This window comes from Sus scrofa, chromosome 16 (genome assembly GCF_054392235.1).
Source record: "Sus scrofa isolate SSC_HxYL_T2T_F1_AM1 chromosome 16, Sscrofa_HxYL_maternal_Yorkshire_Landrace_v2.0, whole genome shotgun sequence".
Lineage (NCBI taxonomy): Eukaryota > Metazoa > Chordata > Mammalia > Artiodactyla > Suidae > Sus > Sus scrofa.
This window is the reverse complement of record NC_139398.1, coordinates 88,581,946-88,600,032: the sequence shown is the minus strand read 5'-3', so window position 1 is coordinate 88,600,032 and position 18,087 is coordinate 88,581,946. Positions and strand designations below refer to the sequence as shown.

Here is an 18,087-nt window from a genome sequence, read left to right as displayed (position 1 = left end):
CCTCACCCCCAAGAAGCCCCAAGGTGTGGAAGGAATGGGGGGCTGGGATCCCAGCTGTCCTGGCTGCCAACCTTGCTCAGGACACACTCCTGGAGCCTAGGTTTGCTTTATTTATTCATTTTTAACCATTTAAAAAAATGAAATATAGTTCACGTGCAATGTTGTGTTAGCTTCAAATGTATAGCAAAGTGATTCAGTTATCCATGTATGTGTATATTCTTTTTAATATTTTCTGTTATGGTTTCTCGCAGGATATTGAATACAGTTCCCCACGCTCTACAGCAGGACCTTGTTGATCCATCCTATAAACACTCACTCGCATCCGCTGATTCCAGCGTCCAATGCTTCTCTCTCCTACCCCCCCCCCACCCTGGCAACCACAAGTCTGTTCTCTATGTCTGTGAGTCTGTTTCTGTTTCGTGATACGTTCATCTGTGACATTTTAGATTTTGCATATGTGATAGCATATGGTATTTGTCTTTCTCCTTCTGACTTACTTCACTTAGTATGAGAATCTCCATGTTACTACAGATGGCTTTATTTCATTCTTTTTCGTGGCTGGGTAGTATTCCATGGCATATATGTACCACATCTTTATCCATTCTCCTGTCGGTGGAAACGTAGGTGGCTTCTTTGTCTTGGCTATTGTAAATGATGCTGCTGTGAACATTGGAGTGCATGTGTCTTTTTGAATTAGAGTTTTCTTTGGATATATGTCTAGGATTGGGATTTCTGGATCTTACAGTAGTTCTAATGTCTCTTTAATAAAAGGAACCTCTGCATCATTCTCCTAGGTGGCTGCACCAAATTACATTTCTACTGACAGACAGTAGAGGAGGGTTCCTTTTTCTCCAAACCTTCTTCTGGTTTCTTTTATTTTCTAAATGCTCTACTGAGGGATAATTCACACAACAAAACTTCCCTGCTTCAAGTGAACAATTCAGTGATATTTCATACACGTGCAGAGTTGAGCACCCATCTCCACAGTTCAGATTTAGACTATTCCCATCAGCCAGAGAGAGCCCTTGTACCCAGAAGTCACTCCCTGTTCCCACCCTCAGCCTGGCAACCACAGCTCTGCTTCCTGCCTCGCATAGCTTAGCCTTCTCTGGACGTTTCAGAGAAACTGAATTATGTGATATTGTTAACTAAAAAAGAGTGGAGCTGCCTGCCAGTGTGAAGCCGGTCCTAGAGAGGCAAGGCTGGTGGAAAGGAAAGTTTGATTTCTTTTTGGAGGAGGGCCGCTGGAGGGAGAGAGTGAACTCATGTCCAAAGGCCGCCTCCCCCTGAGAACCAGTGGCAAGGGCTTTGAAAGAGGAGTTTCGGGGTGTACCTGTGGAGGAAGGGGTTTCCATGCAGAAACAGCACAGTCGGCTCTGACAGTTGTCTCAAAATCGGTAGTGCAGTGGTCTGACCTGCGTCGTCTTGGTTGTTTTAAGTACAGTTAGTCTTCCGTTCCAGGGGCGGTTCTTTCCCATTTCTTTGAGATCCGTTCTCTGAATTGCAGCAGGTTTTGTCCTGGCTACAGACTGGTCATCATGTAGGTAAATTCCTTCGCCTGATGGGGGTTTCAGTCTCTACCAAACAGCTCCTAGGAGGTGGCTCAGAATATTATCTCTGGCCCGTAAAGAGAATGAAAGATCGTTGACTTTGTCTAATGATGATGATTATTTGGTCTTGTTTGTTTCCTATGGCTTCGGCATCTTCTCGCTTCTTCTCTGGTTAAATTTGGTCTTTGGCTAAAGTTCTTCTACAGATGAGAGGCAGGCGGGGGGCCCGTGGGGAAGGACCACGGGCTCCTGCTCCGTTTCCGTGTGAGGTGGCGTCCTGTGCGCTACACACTGTTTTTGGATTAACCCGGGCTTCTCAGGGCCGCATTCCTTTCCCCTGCTCAGTGGGGTTCCTCTGTAAGGATGTCCTGCATTGTGTTTATCCATTTTTCCATAGTTGATGGAAGTTTGGGTTATGAGCATCTCAGGGCCTTTATCCACAAAAACGTAGCTGCGGGTCCCTACCTTGTAATTCTGCCCTGAGGATGGTTGATAATAGGATGGTATGCAGTCCTTGGGACAGAGTCAGGGTCAGGGTAGGCAGTCCGTCAGCGATGCCAGCAGGATTAATGTGATTAACAGAAAGATGAGGTAACAGGCCTGGAACCTGGAGCATAAAGGACACTGTTATGAGAGACTAGATAGCAACGCCAAAACCAGTGGGGAAGAGCCCTACCCCCAGTGGCTCGATTAAATAGAAAACCGGCTGATTCATGAGCTAAGTGTCAACTTGATGAGCTCATAACAGAATTCGCCGAGAGCCAGCAGCCTGCCACAGCCGGAGGGAGGGGGCCACAGATCACCCACTGGGATGGATCGAGTGTGTGTGTGTGTGTGTGTGTGTGTGTGTGTGTGTGTGGAAAAACTTGGATGATTTCAGCAATGGCTTGCAGAGGCAGGTGACAACGCCCTGGGGACCCATGGTGTCTGATGAGAAACATGTGTGTCCGCCCCACCTCGTGACTCTGGCCGAGGTCTCTGCCCTGACCACCCAGCAGTGATGGTCCGGCTGCACCGTGATTCTCCCCAGCTGCCCTTGACCTTCTGGCCTTCGTGTCTCACCCTGCACGGAGGCCCACGCACACGTCCCCTCCTCTCTCTGCAGCTTCCCACGTGCGGCCCTCGTTCTTCCAGAGCATCCACTGGGGTCTTGATTGACATCATTAAAATGGCTTTTTTTCCCCATGTCTGACGTGTGTGTATTTCATCTGCATAGTCAACCTGGGAAATAGCCAGAAATTTCTCCTCTGTGTGCAAAGACGGGAACTAGGTCTCACCACACACACACACACACACACACACACACACACACTCACGCTCTGAAGAGAGGCAGAGTCAGAACTTGAGCCAGAGCTTTGGCCTCTCGGGCCACCCCTTGCCATCGCATCACTGTAGCACATGCCACGAGGCTGGCTTTAGCATCTGCACTGCCACGAAGAGGACACAAATCAAGCAAGTCCCCACACCTCCCCCTGTCACCAAACTTGAAGGCGAGGAAGAGCCAGGCCAGGGGAGGGCTGGCGGAGGTGGGCGCAGGCAACAGGACCAGTGGGTGCGAGGGCTCTGAGGCCACAGGGCGCCTGGGTGTTCCTGAAGCTGTAGGGGAGCTGGGGCAGCAGAGGCGTCCTGAGCCCCAGGGGAGGCAGGAGCATAGCCTGGAAGAGACCAACCCAGGCCTGAGGCTGAGGCTCCTGTGATTGTGTTCTCAGGTCCAGGGATGGGTCTGCAACATTGTGAGTCGTCAGTGATCTGGTCTATGCTTCTTTTTTCCTCCAAACATTGGAAGGAGGGCAGGAGTGGAAGTGGCAGATGGGAAGCGTAGCCCTCTGTGGGGGCCGTAGGGACAGACTGCAGGGACAAGACCAGAAGCTTCATGTGTCCGCTCTGTCTGATGGGCTGGAAGAGATTTCCTAGAGTGTCTGTCCCATGTGAGCAAGGCCCTGCTGAACGGTTAATATTCCTGGTTGGTGAATCTGACCCGTATGGATACTGTGCAAAGAACATAGCATCAGCTGATGCCATGTAGGGCCACAGCGCCATCCCCTCTGCCTGGCCCACAGCCATCCCGCTGGAGACCTCACAGCCAGTGCCACATCCATCATCCATCTAGGGCTTTGCTGAAATGCCAGCTTCCCAGTGAGACCCACCCCTGCTGCACCATCTAAAATTGAAACCCCCTTTCCTGCACTCCTGGTGCTGTTCGTTCTAAGTTTTTAAAAGTATAATTTATTTTTAGAGCATTTTTAGAAAAGCGCAGCAAAATGAGTACAGAGAGTTCCCACAGGCCCCCTGGCCCCGCTCATGCGTAGCCTCCTCTGTTATCAGCATCCCCCGCCAGCTGGTCCGCGTGTTCCAGCTGATGGACCTGTGTTGACACATCATCACCACCCACAGTTCATAGTTCACGTCAGGGTTCACTCTTGGTGTGGTCGAGTCTGTGGATTCGGACATATGTGTAATGACGTGTATTCATCGTTATAACAGCACATAAAATAGTTTCACTGCTTTAAAAATTCTTTGCGCTCTGCCTAATCACGTCTTCGGCCCCTCTAACCCCTGGTAACTCTTGTTTTTCTTTTCACTGTCCACATTGTTTTGTTGTTCCCATAAGGTCATGGAATTGGCATCCTACGTGATGCGGCCTTTTCAAATTGTCACATCTCAGTAACATGCGTTGAAACTTCCTCCCCGTCTTGTCATAGGTTGCCACCTCATTTCTTTTTAGTGCTGAGTAATATTCCATTGTCCGGATGCACCATAGTTTATCCATTCGCCCCCTGAAGGCTTCTTGGCTGCTTCCAAATGGTAGTGACCATGAAGCGACTGTCAACATCCCTGTGCAGGTTTTGGTGTGGATATAAAATTTTCAGCTCTTTTGGATCAATACCGAAGAGTACCGCTTCTGGATCTTATAGTTGGTGCAGTTTTGTTTTATGACGTGGCTGCACCGTTCTGGGTCACCACCAGCATCGAGTGAAAATTCCTGTTGCTCACCTGCTCGTGAGCATTTGCTGTTGGTGGTCTGGCCAGTCTAATAGGTTTACACTGTTATCTCACTGCTTTAACACACGATGACATATACGATGTGGTGCATCTTTTCAGATGCTTATTTGCCATCTGTAAATCTTCCTGGGTGGGTCTGTTAATGTCTTTGGTTTATTTTTTTAATTGAGTTGTTCCCTTATCGTCGAGTTTTAAAAGTTCTTTCTGTATTTTGGATAACAGTCCTTTTTCGGATGTGCCTTTTGCAAATATTTTTTTTCCCAGTTTGCGGTGTGTCATCTCATTCTCTTGGCAGTGTCTTTCACAGAGCGGAAATTGTAGTCGTTTCTTGCTTTGTTTTTGGTGCGGGAGCTACAAAGGCGTTGCCGCACCCAAGGTCTGGATCTTCTGTGTTGTTTCCTGTGAGTTTATAGTTTTGCAGTTGACATTTAGCTCTGTGGTCCACACGGGGTTCATTCAGTGAAAAGGGCGGTGCCCGTGTCCGGATCTCATCCCTCCGCGTGGGGCTGTCCGGTTGTTCCCGCGCCACTTGCTGGGGAGACGGTCTTTCCTCCATCGCGCCGCTGCCTTGGCTCCTTTGTCAAAGGTGAGCTGGCTGTGTGTGTGTGGCTCCGTTTCTGGACGCTGTTCTGTCCCCCGGCTCTGTCTGTCTCTTCCTTCCCCAGCACCGCTTGGTCTTGGTACCGCAGCTGTGTGGTAAGGGGTGCAGTTCGCTGGTGTCGGTCCTCAGACGGTGTTCTTCTCTCCCAAGATTGATTGGCTCTTCTGGTCATTTTCTTCTCCACACAAACGTTACAGTCCGTTTGTTGATATCCGCAAAATAACTTGCTAGAATTCTGATTGAGATTACATTGAATCGACAGATCAAGGGGGGGAAGAACTGACACACTGAATTTTAACTGTTTATGGTTTACGTTTTATTATGTCTGGAGTTGCCGTCGTGGCTCAGTGGTTGACAAATCCAACTAGAAACCATGAGGTTGTGGGGTCCATCCCTGGCCTCACTCAGTGGGTTAAGGGTCCGGCATTGCCGTGAGCTGTGGTGTAGGTTGCAGATGCGGCTCGGATCTGGTGTTGCTGTGGCTGTGGTGTAGACCCACAGCTGTAACTCCAACTAGACCCCTAGCCTGGGAGCCTCCATATGCCACGGGTGCAGCCTTAGAAAAAAGACCAAAAAAAAAAAAAACAAAAAAACCATTTTATTATGTCTGTTGCTTATTATCCATCCTCTACCCCCAGCCCACAGTGGAATTTAAGCTTCACAAAGGAAGCCATATCTGTCTATTTTGTTCATCTTTGTACCTGGATTGACAAGAAGAGTGCCCGGCTCATAATAGGCAATTAATGAATATTCGTTGAATGAATAAACACACATACCCTGCATTTCTTGGATAAGAGGGACTGTGCATTTCCTTTATGGGATCAAATTCATGTCTAGATGTTATACAACTGTTGTCAATGAATCTATTAGAGTGTTGAACCCATGGTGCTTTGATTATATTAAGTTGCAGCAATATAGTCAGTGCCTTGACTACATGACTGTTGGCTTAAATGTTTCTCTTTGTGTCTTGGGAATGTACGGAGAGAAACGGGATCTGAGAATTTAAGTTTGGGCTGTTCTTGGTTGAGATATTTTTGTGTCAACCAAAGGCAGTCTTCCTAAGCAATCCGTTGAGGACATCACGTTCTGATTTTTTAGCTGGCTCGATTTTATAAAATGCTGGTAGATGTGATTTATAGGAATGTCCCTAACTGTGTGATATATACTATTTATTCTAGACAACTATCCCAGCAAACTCATGAGCCAACTCGTCTTAAGTAAGCTCCCAAAGATGTGTTAATTACCAGTTGTTCCAAGCAGTGCTCGCCAATAAGACTCTGTGCCATAAAAGAAGTTATCTGTGCTGTCCCGTATGGGAGCAACCAGTCACATGTGGCTATTGAGCAACTGCACGATGAGATTTTTCACCTTATTTGATTTTAATTTGTTTAAACTCGAATCCCCATGCGTGACTCTTGAGCAGTGGGGAGACTGAATTTTTCATTTTCTTCAGTGTGAATGAAAGTGAGTGGCCACCATTTTGAACAGCATATATCTCGAAGCTTTCCTCTAGCAGAAATTTAAATCCTTACGGTAGACTGACCGGTCATAAAATTATAAAGCTCAAAAAACCCCCAAAACTGACTCATGAAAACTAAGAATACATGCTACAACGCTATTTAATCTCCAAGAAAAGTTTGCTCTCCCTTTGTAAACATCTGTCTTATCCCATTAGGTTATCTATGGTCTTGATTTTTTTCATTTTCATTGCTTTTTCATGAGGTATGCCCATTTTAGTCCAAAAACCACATGTTTATTAGATGTTTTCAGTTTAATAAGGACATTCTTTTACCATTTACTGATTCCTTTATTCTGAATTTATTTTTTAATAAGCCCTTTCTGGTTTCTAGGTGGTTATTCATTGCACTTCAGAGTTTTTCAGCTGGTTGATTTTCTTTATTTTTGTGTAAGAAAAGCACTCAGGCCTTCAAATTTCTCTAAGTACAGAAAGTGTACGTCTCATCATTTTTAAAGAGCCAGCTTTTGGTTTCTTTGATTTTCCTCTATTGATTCCTGTTTTCTGCTGTGTTGCTTTATGCTCTAATTCTTATTATTTTTTCCTTCTGTTTACATTATCTTTTATTGATCTTCTTTTTCTAGTTCCCTACACTGGAAATTTAGATGACTTATTCTAGATCTTTCTTCTTTTCTAATATCTACATTCAACGTTGTAAGTTCCTCTTAGCACTTCAGTGCATTCTATGAATTTTGATCTGTTGTGCTTTCAGTTTCATTTAATCCAAAACTTTTTTTAAAATTTCTCTTGAATTTCTTTTTGACCCATGTGTTTTTCAGAAGTGTGATCTCCTCTCTACTTATTTGGGGATTTTCCAGCTCTCTTTTCATTATTGACGTCTCATGTAATTCTGTTGTGGTCTGAGAGCAGATGTTGTGTGACTTCTATTATTTTAAATTTGTTAAAGTGTGGTTTATGGCCCAGAATGTGGTCTATCTGGGCAAATGGTTGAAGTGAGCTTGAGAAAAAAGTGTATCCTGCTCTTCTTGGACGAAGTAACCCGTAGATGTCTGTTATTATCCAGCCGAGTTCAGCCACGTCCTTCAGGCTTTTCTGCCCGCTGGTCTGTCCATTTCTGAGAGGGGGTGAGGACATCTTCCAGCTACGGTGGTGGAGTCACCTGCTGCTCCTTTCCGCCCTATCGGACGTTGGTTGCCTCATGTACCTGGGCGCTCTGTGGTCAGGTCCGTAACTGTTAGGAATCGTGTCTTCTTGGAGAGCAGACGCCTGTACTCTTATTTACTGCCCCTCTGAATTCCTGATAACCTTCCTTCCTTTGAAATCGACTCTCTCTGAAATGAATGACAGCTCCTCTCGCTTTCATTTGATTCCTGTTACCATGGCATATTTTTTACCTGCACTCACTTTGCTATGTTATGTGTCTTTGCATTGAAAGTGGGGTTTTTCGTAAACAGCATATAGGCAAGTCGTGTTCTCTGACCCAGGACAATCTCTGTCTTTTAATTGGTGCAGTTAGACTACTGACCTTCCAAGCTGTTGTGACCGAATTATTACTGACTGTATGTGCTGTTTTCTATTTGTTGCTCTTGTTTATTTTTCTTATTTTTGCCTTCCACTCTTTTTCTGTCTTTTGTGGCTTTCACTGAGCATTTTCTATCATTATATTTTCTGTTCTTCTTTAGCATATCAGTTATACTTCTTTTTTTTTTTTTTTTACTTTTTAACTTTTTTTTAGTGCTAGAGTTTGCAATATTCACTTCCAGCTAATTCAAATTCCCTCTCAACAATCGCCATCATGGGTGTTATTCTTCAGGGGCTCATGCCTCTGGAGAATCACAGCAATGGTGATGGTAGAGACACTGGCAGATTGGAGTCATTCGGACTGAATTTTCATCTTTGCTGCGTTACTTCTGAGCTTGACCATGTCAGACACATTTTTGCATTTAATGTCTCATCCCTTTAAATGAGACTATTAATTCTCACCTCATATGTTTGTTACTAGGATAAGAATAAAATATAGAAGAAAACATTTAGCCCATATTACCAGGCACAGAGATGATGCCCAAGATAAAATAACTGTAAAATTTGGGTTTGTCTGATGCTTTAGAGACGTCCCTCCTAAGACTGGAATGAACAGAAGAGTCCCGATACAAGTCACACGTTTGGAGAAATGACAAAAAAGTGGACTCAAAATGAAATGAGTTGGGAATTGAAAGGCCTAGTTCTCCTAATGAGCTGCATCACTTTCGCCCTGTGTCGACTGACAGTTAGTGCTCATGACAAGGACTCACGGTGTCCCCTGAATCAAGCTTGGATCTGGGTTAGTAGGGACTCTCCCACATGCCCAGCCAGGCTCAGTGCTTGGGCATTTAACCATCTCTTCCTAATTTACACTTTGTGTGTGTGTGTGTGTGTGTGTGTGTGTGTGTGTTTCAGGGCCACAGCTGCAGCATACAGAAGTTCTCAGGCTAGGGGTCCGATCGGAGCTGAGGCTTTTGGCAACTTGGGATCTGAGCTGCGTCTGCGACCTACACCACAGGTCATGGCAACGCCAGATCCTTAACCCACTGGATCCATGAGGATGCGGGCTCGAGGCCAGGGATCGAACCCGCATCCTCAGGGATCCTAGTTGGGTCTGTTTCTGCTGCGCCACAAGGGGAACCTCCTACACTTTATTTTTTGACTCATGCAACTTTTATGGATAAATGTTCCAAATACAACAAATGCGATACAGTAAACATCCTTCAATACTTTCTTTAGTAAGCAGCAATTTTTTTCTTTCTATTTAATCTTATTTTTATCCAAGTACAGTTGTACAATATTATGTAAGTGATAAGTGTGTAATATAGTGATTCACGCTTTTTAAGGATGACGCTTCAGGGACAGTCACTAGAGAATACTGGCCGTATCCCCATGTTGTGCCGTATGCCCGAATACTTCTCCCTCCCTCCCCCTTTCTCGTCCTCCCCCTTCCCCCTCTCCCCTGAAAACCGCTGGTTTGTTCTCTGTACCTGGGAGTCTGAGAAGCAGCACTTTCGCATCACTGAGGGGGCCCCTCCCCTTTCTTTCCTGATAAAGGCAGTGCAAGTGCCGAGTTTCCCAATGGCAAATCATTTACAGAACTGGCGATGAGAAGGCGCCTGCAGAGCTCCCCTGCAGTGCCTGAGGGACGCCGGCCTTTTCCGAAGGCTGGTTAATGATCCACCCGCCTGACCTCCCGGTGGCTCCTGTGGCAGGTGTACCCCAGACATTCGAGGAGCTTCCGAGTAAATATTCTTGATTCCGTAAAGAAAAGCTTTGATAAGAAGAAAACGTGAATCTTCCACGATTTACCTAATCACTTAAGTAAGCCTGTTAACATTAATAATGCAGTTAGATGATGGGGTAATTTTTTTCTTGTATTGTTCGTTATCTATTGATTATCCAGGGATATCGAAGTAGCAGTCTTATCAGTTATTTTGGTCTACATAGTTAATGGAATCGGGGGTTATTTAAACGCAGACTGCTATACCTCGGACCAAATTATAACTGACACAGTGTAGCACCCGACTGCTTTGTTGATGGAAATTCAGAAGTCTCCAGAAGCAGCAAGTTGCTTTGGCTTCAGGATCTGGTCCTTTGGGCCACCAGGGATGTAGCTTTGAACCTAGGGGACAGCAGGAGAGGGCTTTGAGTCCGGAGGAGCTGCTGCAGAACACAAGCATGTCAGGGGAGGAAGCCAGAAAGGCTGAGGCAGCAGCCAGAAGCAAAGACGTGTTTGGGGGGATGGTGGTGTTGGGGTACCCCCATGGGCGAGCTCCACAAGGGTCGCCTACTGTGCAGTGACGGCTTCCCCAGAATCGCCCCCATTATCGGAAGGGAAGCAGAGAAAATCAGATTGTACTTTGGGATGATATTTCACACTTTTGGTTTCATGAGTGCAGTACATCTTTTTTGCTTGTGTTCTGAAGCTCATGGATTTTAAATTTATACATGTGTGTGTATATACACATAGTCCTTGTAGGGCTGCACCACGGCAGATGGAAGTTCCCAGGCTAGGGGTCAAATCGAACTGCCGCTGCCAGCCTACACCACAGCCACAGCAACACAGGATCCGAGCCGCGTCTGCCGACCTACACCACAGCTCACCCAATGCCAGATCCTTAACCCACTGAGTGAGGCCCGGGATCGAACCCACATCCTCATGGATACTAGTTGGGTTCATTACCGCTGGGCCACAGCAGGAACTCCTACACACACACACACACACACACACACACACACATATAGTTAAGTCCTGCAGACTCTGGCAAGCAGCTGTGTGTCTTGTGTCCCCTCCCTAGGTGACAGGTCCACACCGAGGGGAGGAGTAACTCGCCCAGAGTTACAGAGGTCACAGTGCTGGCATCGGGGGTAGAGGCCGGGGGTCTGCTTCATCACTCTGTTCTCTGTGAGTCCGCAGGCTCGCGCCAGAGACACGAAGCATCATCTAATCTGAAGAGCAGACAGGAGTTGATCGTCTTTTAAGGGTGACTTGAAAAGCAAAGGGTTGTTTGCATATCAGAAAAGGGCTTTTTTAAGCAAAAGTTTATTATTTTTTTAGTTTAACATTTCAAGCAGTTACCTTCAGTGCTGCGCCAAACCTCTCTGATCATGTTTTCACAGCAGGCTGAACACATCCTGCTCCTGGGTTAGTTTGATGCTAAACGGAGGAAACCCAGCCAGCTTCAGCTATTATTTAATTCCAGACTTGGCTCTTCCTGGATAGATCTGCAGACTTTGATGTATTATCTGTGAGTTCCCGTTGTGGCTCAGTAGGTTAAGAACCTGATAATATCCATGAGGGTGCAGGTTTGCTCCCTGGCCTCGCCCAGTGGGTTAAGGATCTGGCGTGCTGTGAGCTGTGGTGTGGGTTGCAGATGCAGCTCGGATCCCGCCTTGCAATGGCTGTGGTGTAGGCCGGCAGCTGCCGCTCCACTTCGACCCCTGGCCTGGAAACTTCCATATGCCACAGGTGCGGCCCTAGAAAAAATTAGAATCCATAAATAGTGTTATCCATCCCAGTTGAATCAGTTGAGTCCTAGGCCAGAAGGGTTCCCAGTCACCCACAGAGGCAGGAATGAGAGCCCCCGCCCCTCCTCCTCCTCCTGCTGGATCCAGCACATAAATTCCAAGGCTCTCACCTTTCCAGGCTCCCTGGCATCTGGGCGCCGGGCGGTCTGCCCCCCAGGTGCCGATGGCTTCCCTGATAGCCTCCCAGGTTTGCCTTCTCTTGCGTCTTTCCCACCAGCAGGAGCACTGCAGCCAGTGCTTCATCTCTGCTCTTCTATTCTGCCTCCGCCCGCAACCCTCCTGACCCGAGGGCTGGATTTGGCCCTTACCCAAGATCTGAGCAGGGCTTGTCCATGCCTGTCACCCCACACTGCGCAGATACCCCGACCCAGGCAGGACAGCTCAGCCCAGCAGAACGCCGTTTGCTGGGCAGTCGTGGACGCTGAGACCCCAGAGACTCTGCGACGCAGGCTCCTGGACCAGAGGCCCACTCAGAACAGGCACCTCAGCATCTGTATCCTTGAGTACCTAGGAAGTGTCTAATCAGTGTGCTCAATTATCAGAGTAGCTTGGAAAAATCAGCACGCCTATAAGAGTGTTTTGGAGCATTCTAAGCGATACTTGGATAGCTCTGTAGGAGTAATGAATTGCATTCTAAAATTGTAAAGGTGTCTTAAAAGATCATTTACAAGGACTTTAAAATTCATCCTGCTGAGTAGCATTGAGAATTTTGTCTAGATACTCATGTTGCAACAGAACAAAGGGTGGGGAAAAATATATATAATTGTAATGTATACATGTAAGGATAACTCGATCCCCTTGCTGTACAGTGGGAAAATAAAATAAAATTCATCTGAAATCCCATGATCCAGCAATGCCATTGACATTTTTTTCCTTGTTTTTGTCTTTTTGCCTTTTCTAGGGCTGCTCCCGTGGCATATGGAGATTCCCAGGCTAGGGGTCCAATCAGAGCTGTAGCCACCAGCCTACACCACAGCCACAGCAACATGGGATCCGAGCCGTGTCTACGACCCACACCACAGCTCACGGCAACGCTGGATCCTTAACCCACTGAGTGAGGCCAGGGATCGAACCCACGTCCTCATGGATGCTAGTTGGATTCGTTAACCACTGGGCCTCGACGGGAACTCCCCATTGACATTTTTAAAGTAAGGGTGAACGCCGATTTTAAAACCTTGAGTTGTGCCTTTTAAAGATGTAAAAGTGAAAGGATTCCCGCTTCCTCCTCCTCAGTTTTCTCTCCCTGAACTCATCAGCATCAGCAATTTCCCATCAGTCCTTCAAGGAAAATGTCTTAGGTGCAGAGCCACTATTTAAAGGTGAATACATTGGGGATCATTCTATATACTGTGTTAGATGCTTTTAAAATTTTCTGCAGTTGCCGCTGTGGCACAGTGGGTTCGTGATCTGGCTTGTTTCTGTGGAGGTGCGGGTTCGATCCCTGGCCTCACGCAGTGGGTTAAGGATTGGGTGTGGCCGTGAGCTGTGGTGTAGGTCACAGACGTGGCTCAGAACTCCCGTTGCTGTGGCTGTGGTGTAGGCCGGCAGCTGCAGCTCTGATTCGACCCCCAGCCTGGGGACGTCCATATACTGCAGGTGTGGCCCTAAAAAGAAAATAAATAAATAAATACATACATACATAAATAAACTTACAGGTTTGCAACTTATTCAGATTTTGTTCACACCCTTACATTTTATTTCCTAGCCAGGTGACCTTGACAGTGTTATATATTTATTTGTTTAGTCTTTTTAGGGCTGCACCCTTGGCATATGGAGGTTCCCAGGCTAGGGGTTGAATTGGAACTGCAGCTGCCTGCCTACACTACAGCCACAGCAACACTGGATCCCAGCCTCGTCTGCGACCTACACCACAGCTCACGGCAACACCCAATCCTTAAACCACTGAGCGAGGCCGGGGATCATGGTTCCTAGTCGAATTCGTTTCTGCTGAGCCATGCTGGGAACTCCGGAAAATGTCATTTCATCACTCTAGCTTTCTATGTCCTCATCCATGAAAGAGGCACCTCAGAGAACGGCTGTGAGTGACACATAAGATGCAATATGGAAAATGCTGGCTGCGGCCTTAGGCGCTCGCACAAAAAAATGTTTAGTTAAGATTATTGTCAGTGCAATAACCAGCTGGCCTTTTTTTAATGGTTATGTACCCCCCAAATATATACATGTGTTTTTTAAAAATTACCCTGAGTTAATTGGTAAACATTTAGATTATTTCTTGGTTTTGGTGTATTTTGTTTTGTCTGTACTTGGCTACAAGTACCATGACTCATATACATGTACACGTATTTGTCAAGATTGGGGAAGCACCTACAAGAAGTATGTGGCAAGAATTTCCAAAGGTTAAAATCCTAGAATTGAATTGTACACTTTCAGTGTTAAGTGAGGAGGGTGGTGGCCATGGTGGCCCCTCCTGGGTCCCGCCCTGGTGTCCCCTTTCCCAGGGTGTCACGTTGCCTGTTTGTCTCCATTTCTCCTAAGAGTAATCAAGTTTTTCAAATACTTGTCAAAAAAAAAAAAAAAAAAAGAATGCAATTAAAGCAGACCACACACATGGGGGGAAGGCGATTAAAATTTCCATGAAAAACAAAAATAAATAAATAAATAAAACGAAGACTTGTCACTCGAAAAGGTAAAAGGGAATCTCTCAAGTCTCTCTCCTCCGAGTGTCCTCGTTTGTGCTTTCGCTCCTCGGAGGCTGTAAGACAGTTTTCAGGTCTTATCATCCGTTCTTTCCTATTTTCCGAATATTGGCTTAGAAATGCCTCCCTTGACACCACATCGTAAACCAACTATAATAATATAAAAAAGAGAAAGGCCTCCCTGATTCCCTAAGACATTATGTGGCGCTTTTTCTTCTGGATTAATTTCCTTAAGGTGCACCTTTGTAGAAATTGTCACATTGTATCCAAGTTTGAATGGAGTTTTGCAAATCACTGTATCAGGACTGGATTGTAACTGTCCGTTTTTCTTTGGGGAGCTGCCCCCGACACTCACGTTGATATCGAGGGCGTCGTGTGTGCTTCCTCCTTTCTGTGGCTCGAGGTCCCTGACCTTGGTATGTTGGGGACCGTCTCTGGGAGGTCGGGGTCCCTCCACACCGCGGTGTCTGGAAGGATGCGGCTGGAAAGCACGCAGGAGCAGGTCCTTCCCGTGCCTCCTGCTCAGCCCCCCGTGTGTCCTTTCTGTGTGAGCTCTCCCTGGGGGGACAGCGTGTCTGCGAGCCGGTACTAACACAGCAACACGTGCCTCTCTCTCCCTCTCTGTCTGCAGTCAGGCATGATAAGAACCCAGGAAGCGGACTACTTCTTGAAGCCACTTCCTTCACACCTGGCAGGGAGACTCAGGGCCTCTGCAGAGGGGACCCCCCCCTCCCACATCCTGTACAAGAGATCCACCGAGCCACAGGGTCCAGAGCCCCCCCAGATGGCCAGGAGCCAGAAAAAGTGGGACCTGGAAAACCACCACCTCCAGCACCAACATCCACCCCTGCGCGGAGGCGTCAGCCCCAGGCACCTGCAGAAGCAGCATTTCTGCGGAAGACGCAAGAAATGTATGTAAGGGCGATTCTTTTGGTCTGTTTAACAATCAGGCCTCATGTAAGCCGATGGTATTTTTAATTTTCTTCAAAGCAGTCCGCCCTCAAGGTGAAATGTGTTGACTGCCTTTGCTACACGTAAAGGATGAGTCTGAGGGGATCCGGTCACATCTGTACCTTCAGGGTAAAACACCTGTCCGTGCCAGATGCAGAGATGGTGGTAGATGTTTTCTCAAAGAGCTGCTCCCCAGGCAGATTAAATGACACGGTGCAGAAATGCAGAATCCGCCGGGCGTCTTCAAAAGAACCCTGGCATGTCTGCCCAGTAATTCTATATTTTTGAGGTCTAGATTTATTAAGGCTCACATGCTTTTCCTGCTGAGCTGATGTATCCCTCAGCAGGCTTATGGACCTCACTCACCACCACGTCTGAAGACAGAGTTTGCGGGACATAACTTACCTGCAATTTATCACTAGGGCTTTGGCAGAGCTTTCTCTCTTTGCGTCACGGACGTTTAGGAAGAGATGTGATATTTATATTTTATGTAGGAGCTTGTCACAGACTCAGGAATAGGAGGTGAGTGTTTTCTGGACTTTTCTTCACTTCCTTCAGCTTTCCCCTCAAGCATTGCTTTATTCAGTAAACCTTCCCAAGGAGCCTCCGGAAGGCTCATCTTCCCCCAGCCCCCTCTTTCTCTGCTGCTTGGTGTTGCTGGCTGCTAGGCCCAGCACCCTAAAATACAGGTGGGCACAGGCAGGGTCTCCATAGATGCTGTGGGCTAGAGAGGAAGACCCAGAGTCACTTGGCATCTCTGGCAGAAGTACACGTGCCATTGAACTGTCCGTACCTGTGTCGTCTGAACTTCCAGCATCCTTGTAGATGGAAGTCTCAGGCAACCTTCAGATGGTCTTGAGAAACGACCTAATTGGCCGGAAGTGAGCTTAGAGGAGGCAGCAGAAGAACAGAGCTGAGCACAGGGCAGGGGACGGCAGGCTGACAGGGCACCCTGACCAGCAGCAGCTGCCTGAGGCCGGGGAGAAGCAGGAGAGGTGGCCGGGCGGGGCCAGGAAGCTGGAGACCAAGTGACAGGACTCAGGCAGGACAAGGTCAGAGCCAGGACGGTGCCAGATAGTGCTCAAGGGTTTCTGGTGAGGGTGTGGTCAGAGCAGGACAGAGTCCCTGTGTCTGGGACAGAGGGATGACCAAGAACCTGGGTCCAGGCAGCAAAGGTGGGCAGGGCTGGCTTCACCTCTTGGGCAGACCAGCCAGGGCCTGATGCAAACATGAACGTGGCCCTGAGCCGTCCAGCTGTGCTGACCCTTCTGGACTCTATGTGAGCTCTTCCTCCTTACCTGGGGGTGATCAGAACCCAGTAGCCCGAAGGCCCAGCTGTGCACACAGCGCAGAGCGGTTCTTCTTCTGGGCGTGCCTGTGCGCGTGTGCACAGCTGTAGGTGTATTTGCCTCCAGAGGCATTTCAGGATCTCAGGAGTGGGGTTGGGTTGGTGAGAGGCAGTTATTTGAAAAAGACACTAAACTGTATAGTAAGGTTTGTGTTTGGGAAACAGCAACAACAGAAAATAACCTTTGTCTTCATGTGAAAACTAGAAAAAAACAAAAAGCGCCACAGAACTCCTCCTGTGGGTCAGTGACGTCGGTGGTCGGCCTGGTGCTTTGGCTTTGCCACAGTTTCAGCCGCTTCTGCTGGACACGAGGCCGTCCAAACCCCTGGCCGCTGAGTGGCCATGGGCCGGATCTAGAAGAACTGACCCGTGGTGCTTCCAGGCAGAATATTTAATTCTCGGGACCCCACCTTTGGGGTCCATGCCCACGTCCATGAGGCTTTGGGCTTGCCTGGAGGAATCCCCATCCTTGATCTCAGTGAGGTTCACACCTGCAAAAAGTCTTCCCTAAGAGAGTTTCTGGTTTAGAAAATGAGAATTTTTTTTTTTGGTCTGTGTATTTAAGCATCTCTCTGTGAAAAAGGGCAGACAAAAGCAGACTGATCTGCTTAAAATCAGTACTGATTCTGAACCTCGGGCTTGTGAATTAGCTCTCTGTTCCCAGGGGTGGGCGTCGCAGATGGCTTTGGAGCTGGGACTCCTGTGTTTGGGGGAAATGCCAAAGGACCATTCTGAGGGGTGAGCAATGTGCTCTAAGGGGCTTGTCAGAGCCCAGGCCAGTTAGAGCATCACCCCGGTGCTTCTGCTCTGGTCCTAGTCCTGGGGGCCGACTCCTATGCTGGCTCCACTTTCGCCCTGTGCACAATTTCCACCCCGAGAGTCGGACTGATGGCCTAGGACCACACTGCCCGGTCTGAGACCTATTTCCAACGCTTTCTAGGGAGGGGCTGCCAAGAAGTTGTGTTCACTCCCCGTGTGCCTGCGGCCTCGCCCCTACCCTGGGCTGGCGAGGAGCCTGAATGGCGTTTGCGTAGACACATCCCTTGGATGGAGGCACTTCTGTGGAAATTGCACCAGTGTCCTTGGTACAGGGCGAGGGACTGTTGAACTTGAGCCAGGATTACTGTAATCTGCCAAAAGGTTCATTTAGGTTTGAAAGTATTTCAGCAGAGAGAGGTAAGATGTCATGGACATGGGTACCAGTCAAACAAACAGCATCTTCTATCAGCGGGCTCCATGAATAAGGTTGGCATAGCTTTTGAATTAGTGCCACCTAAATATGTGGGTGTTGAAACCTCTTTTCTCATGAAACTATTCCAACCACATTTTCTGAGGCATCCACTAAACCCAGTAGTTTTTAATGCAGTGTTAACTTGCTGATTATAAACCCCCAAACTATTTTTTGAAACCGCTTGCTCCGAGTATATTTTGTCTTCCCGTTAAGTTAG

General features: G+C 47.5%; 1 protein-coding gene across 6 annotated transcripts in view; it reads left to right on the top strand.

Annotated features, from left to right (window-relative positions):
* The window catches only part of ADAMTS16 (ADAM metallopeptidase with thrombospondin type 1 motif 16), a 162,724-nt gene that overhangs the window by 29,711 nt on the left and 114,926 nt on the right, over positions 1-18,087 (top strand). For 5 of the 6 annotated variants that reach the window (XR_014830766.1, XR_014830765.1, XM_085001652.1 and 2 more), the window contains exon 4: positions 14,972-15,251. Coding sequence is in view for 2 of the 6 variants with exons in the window: in XM_085001652.1 (XP_084857778.1) it covers positions 14,972-15,251 (280 nt within the window). In the remaining 4 variants the exon portion in view is untranslated. Of the gene's footprint in view, positions 1-14,971; positions 15,252-17,177; positions 17,306-18,087 lie in introns of those variants that run through there. The other variant, XM_085001653.1, reaches the window with a different exon arrangement.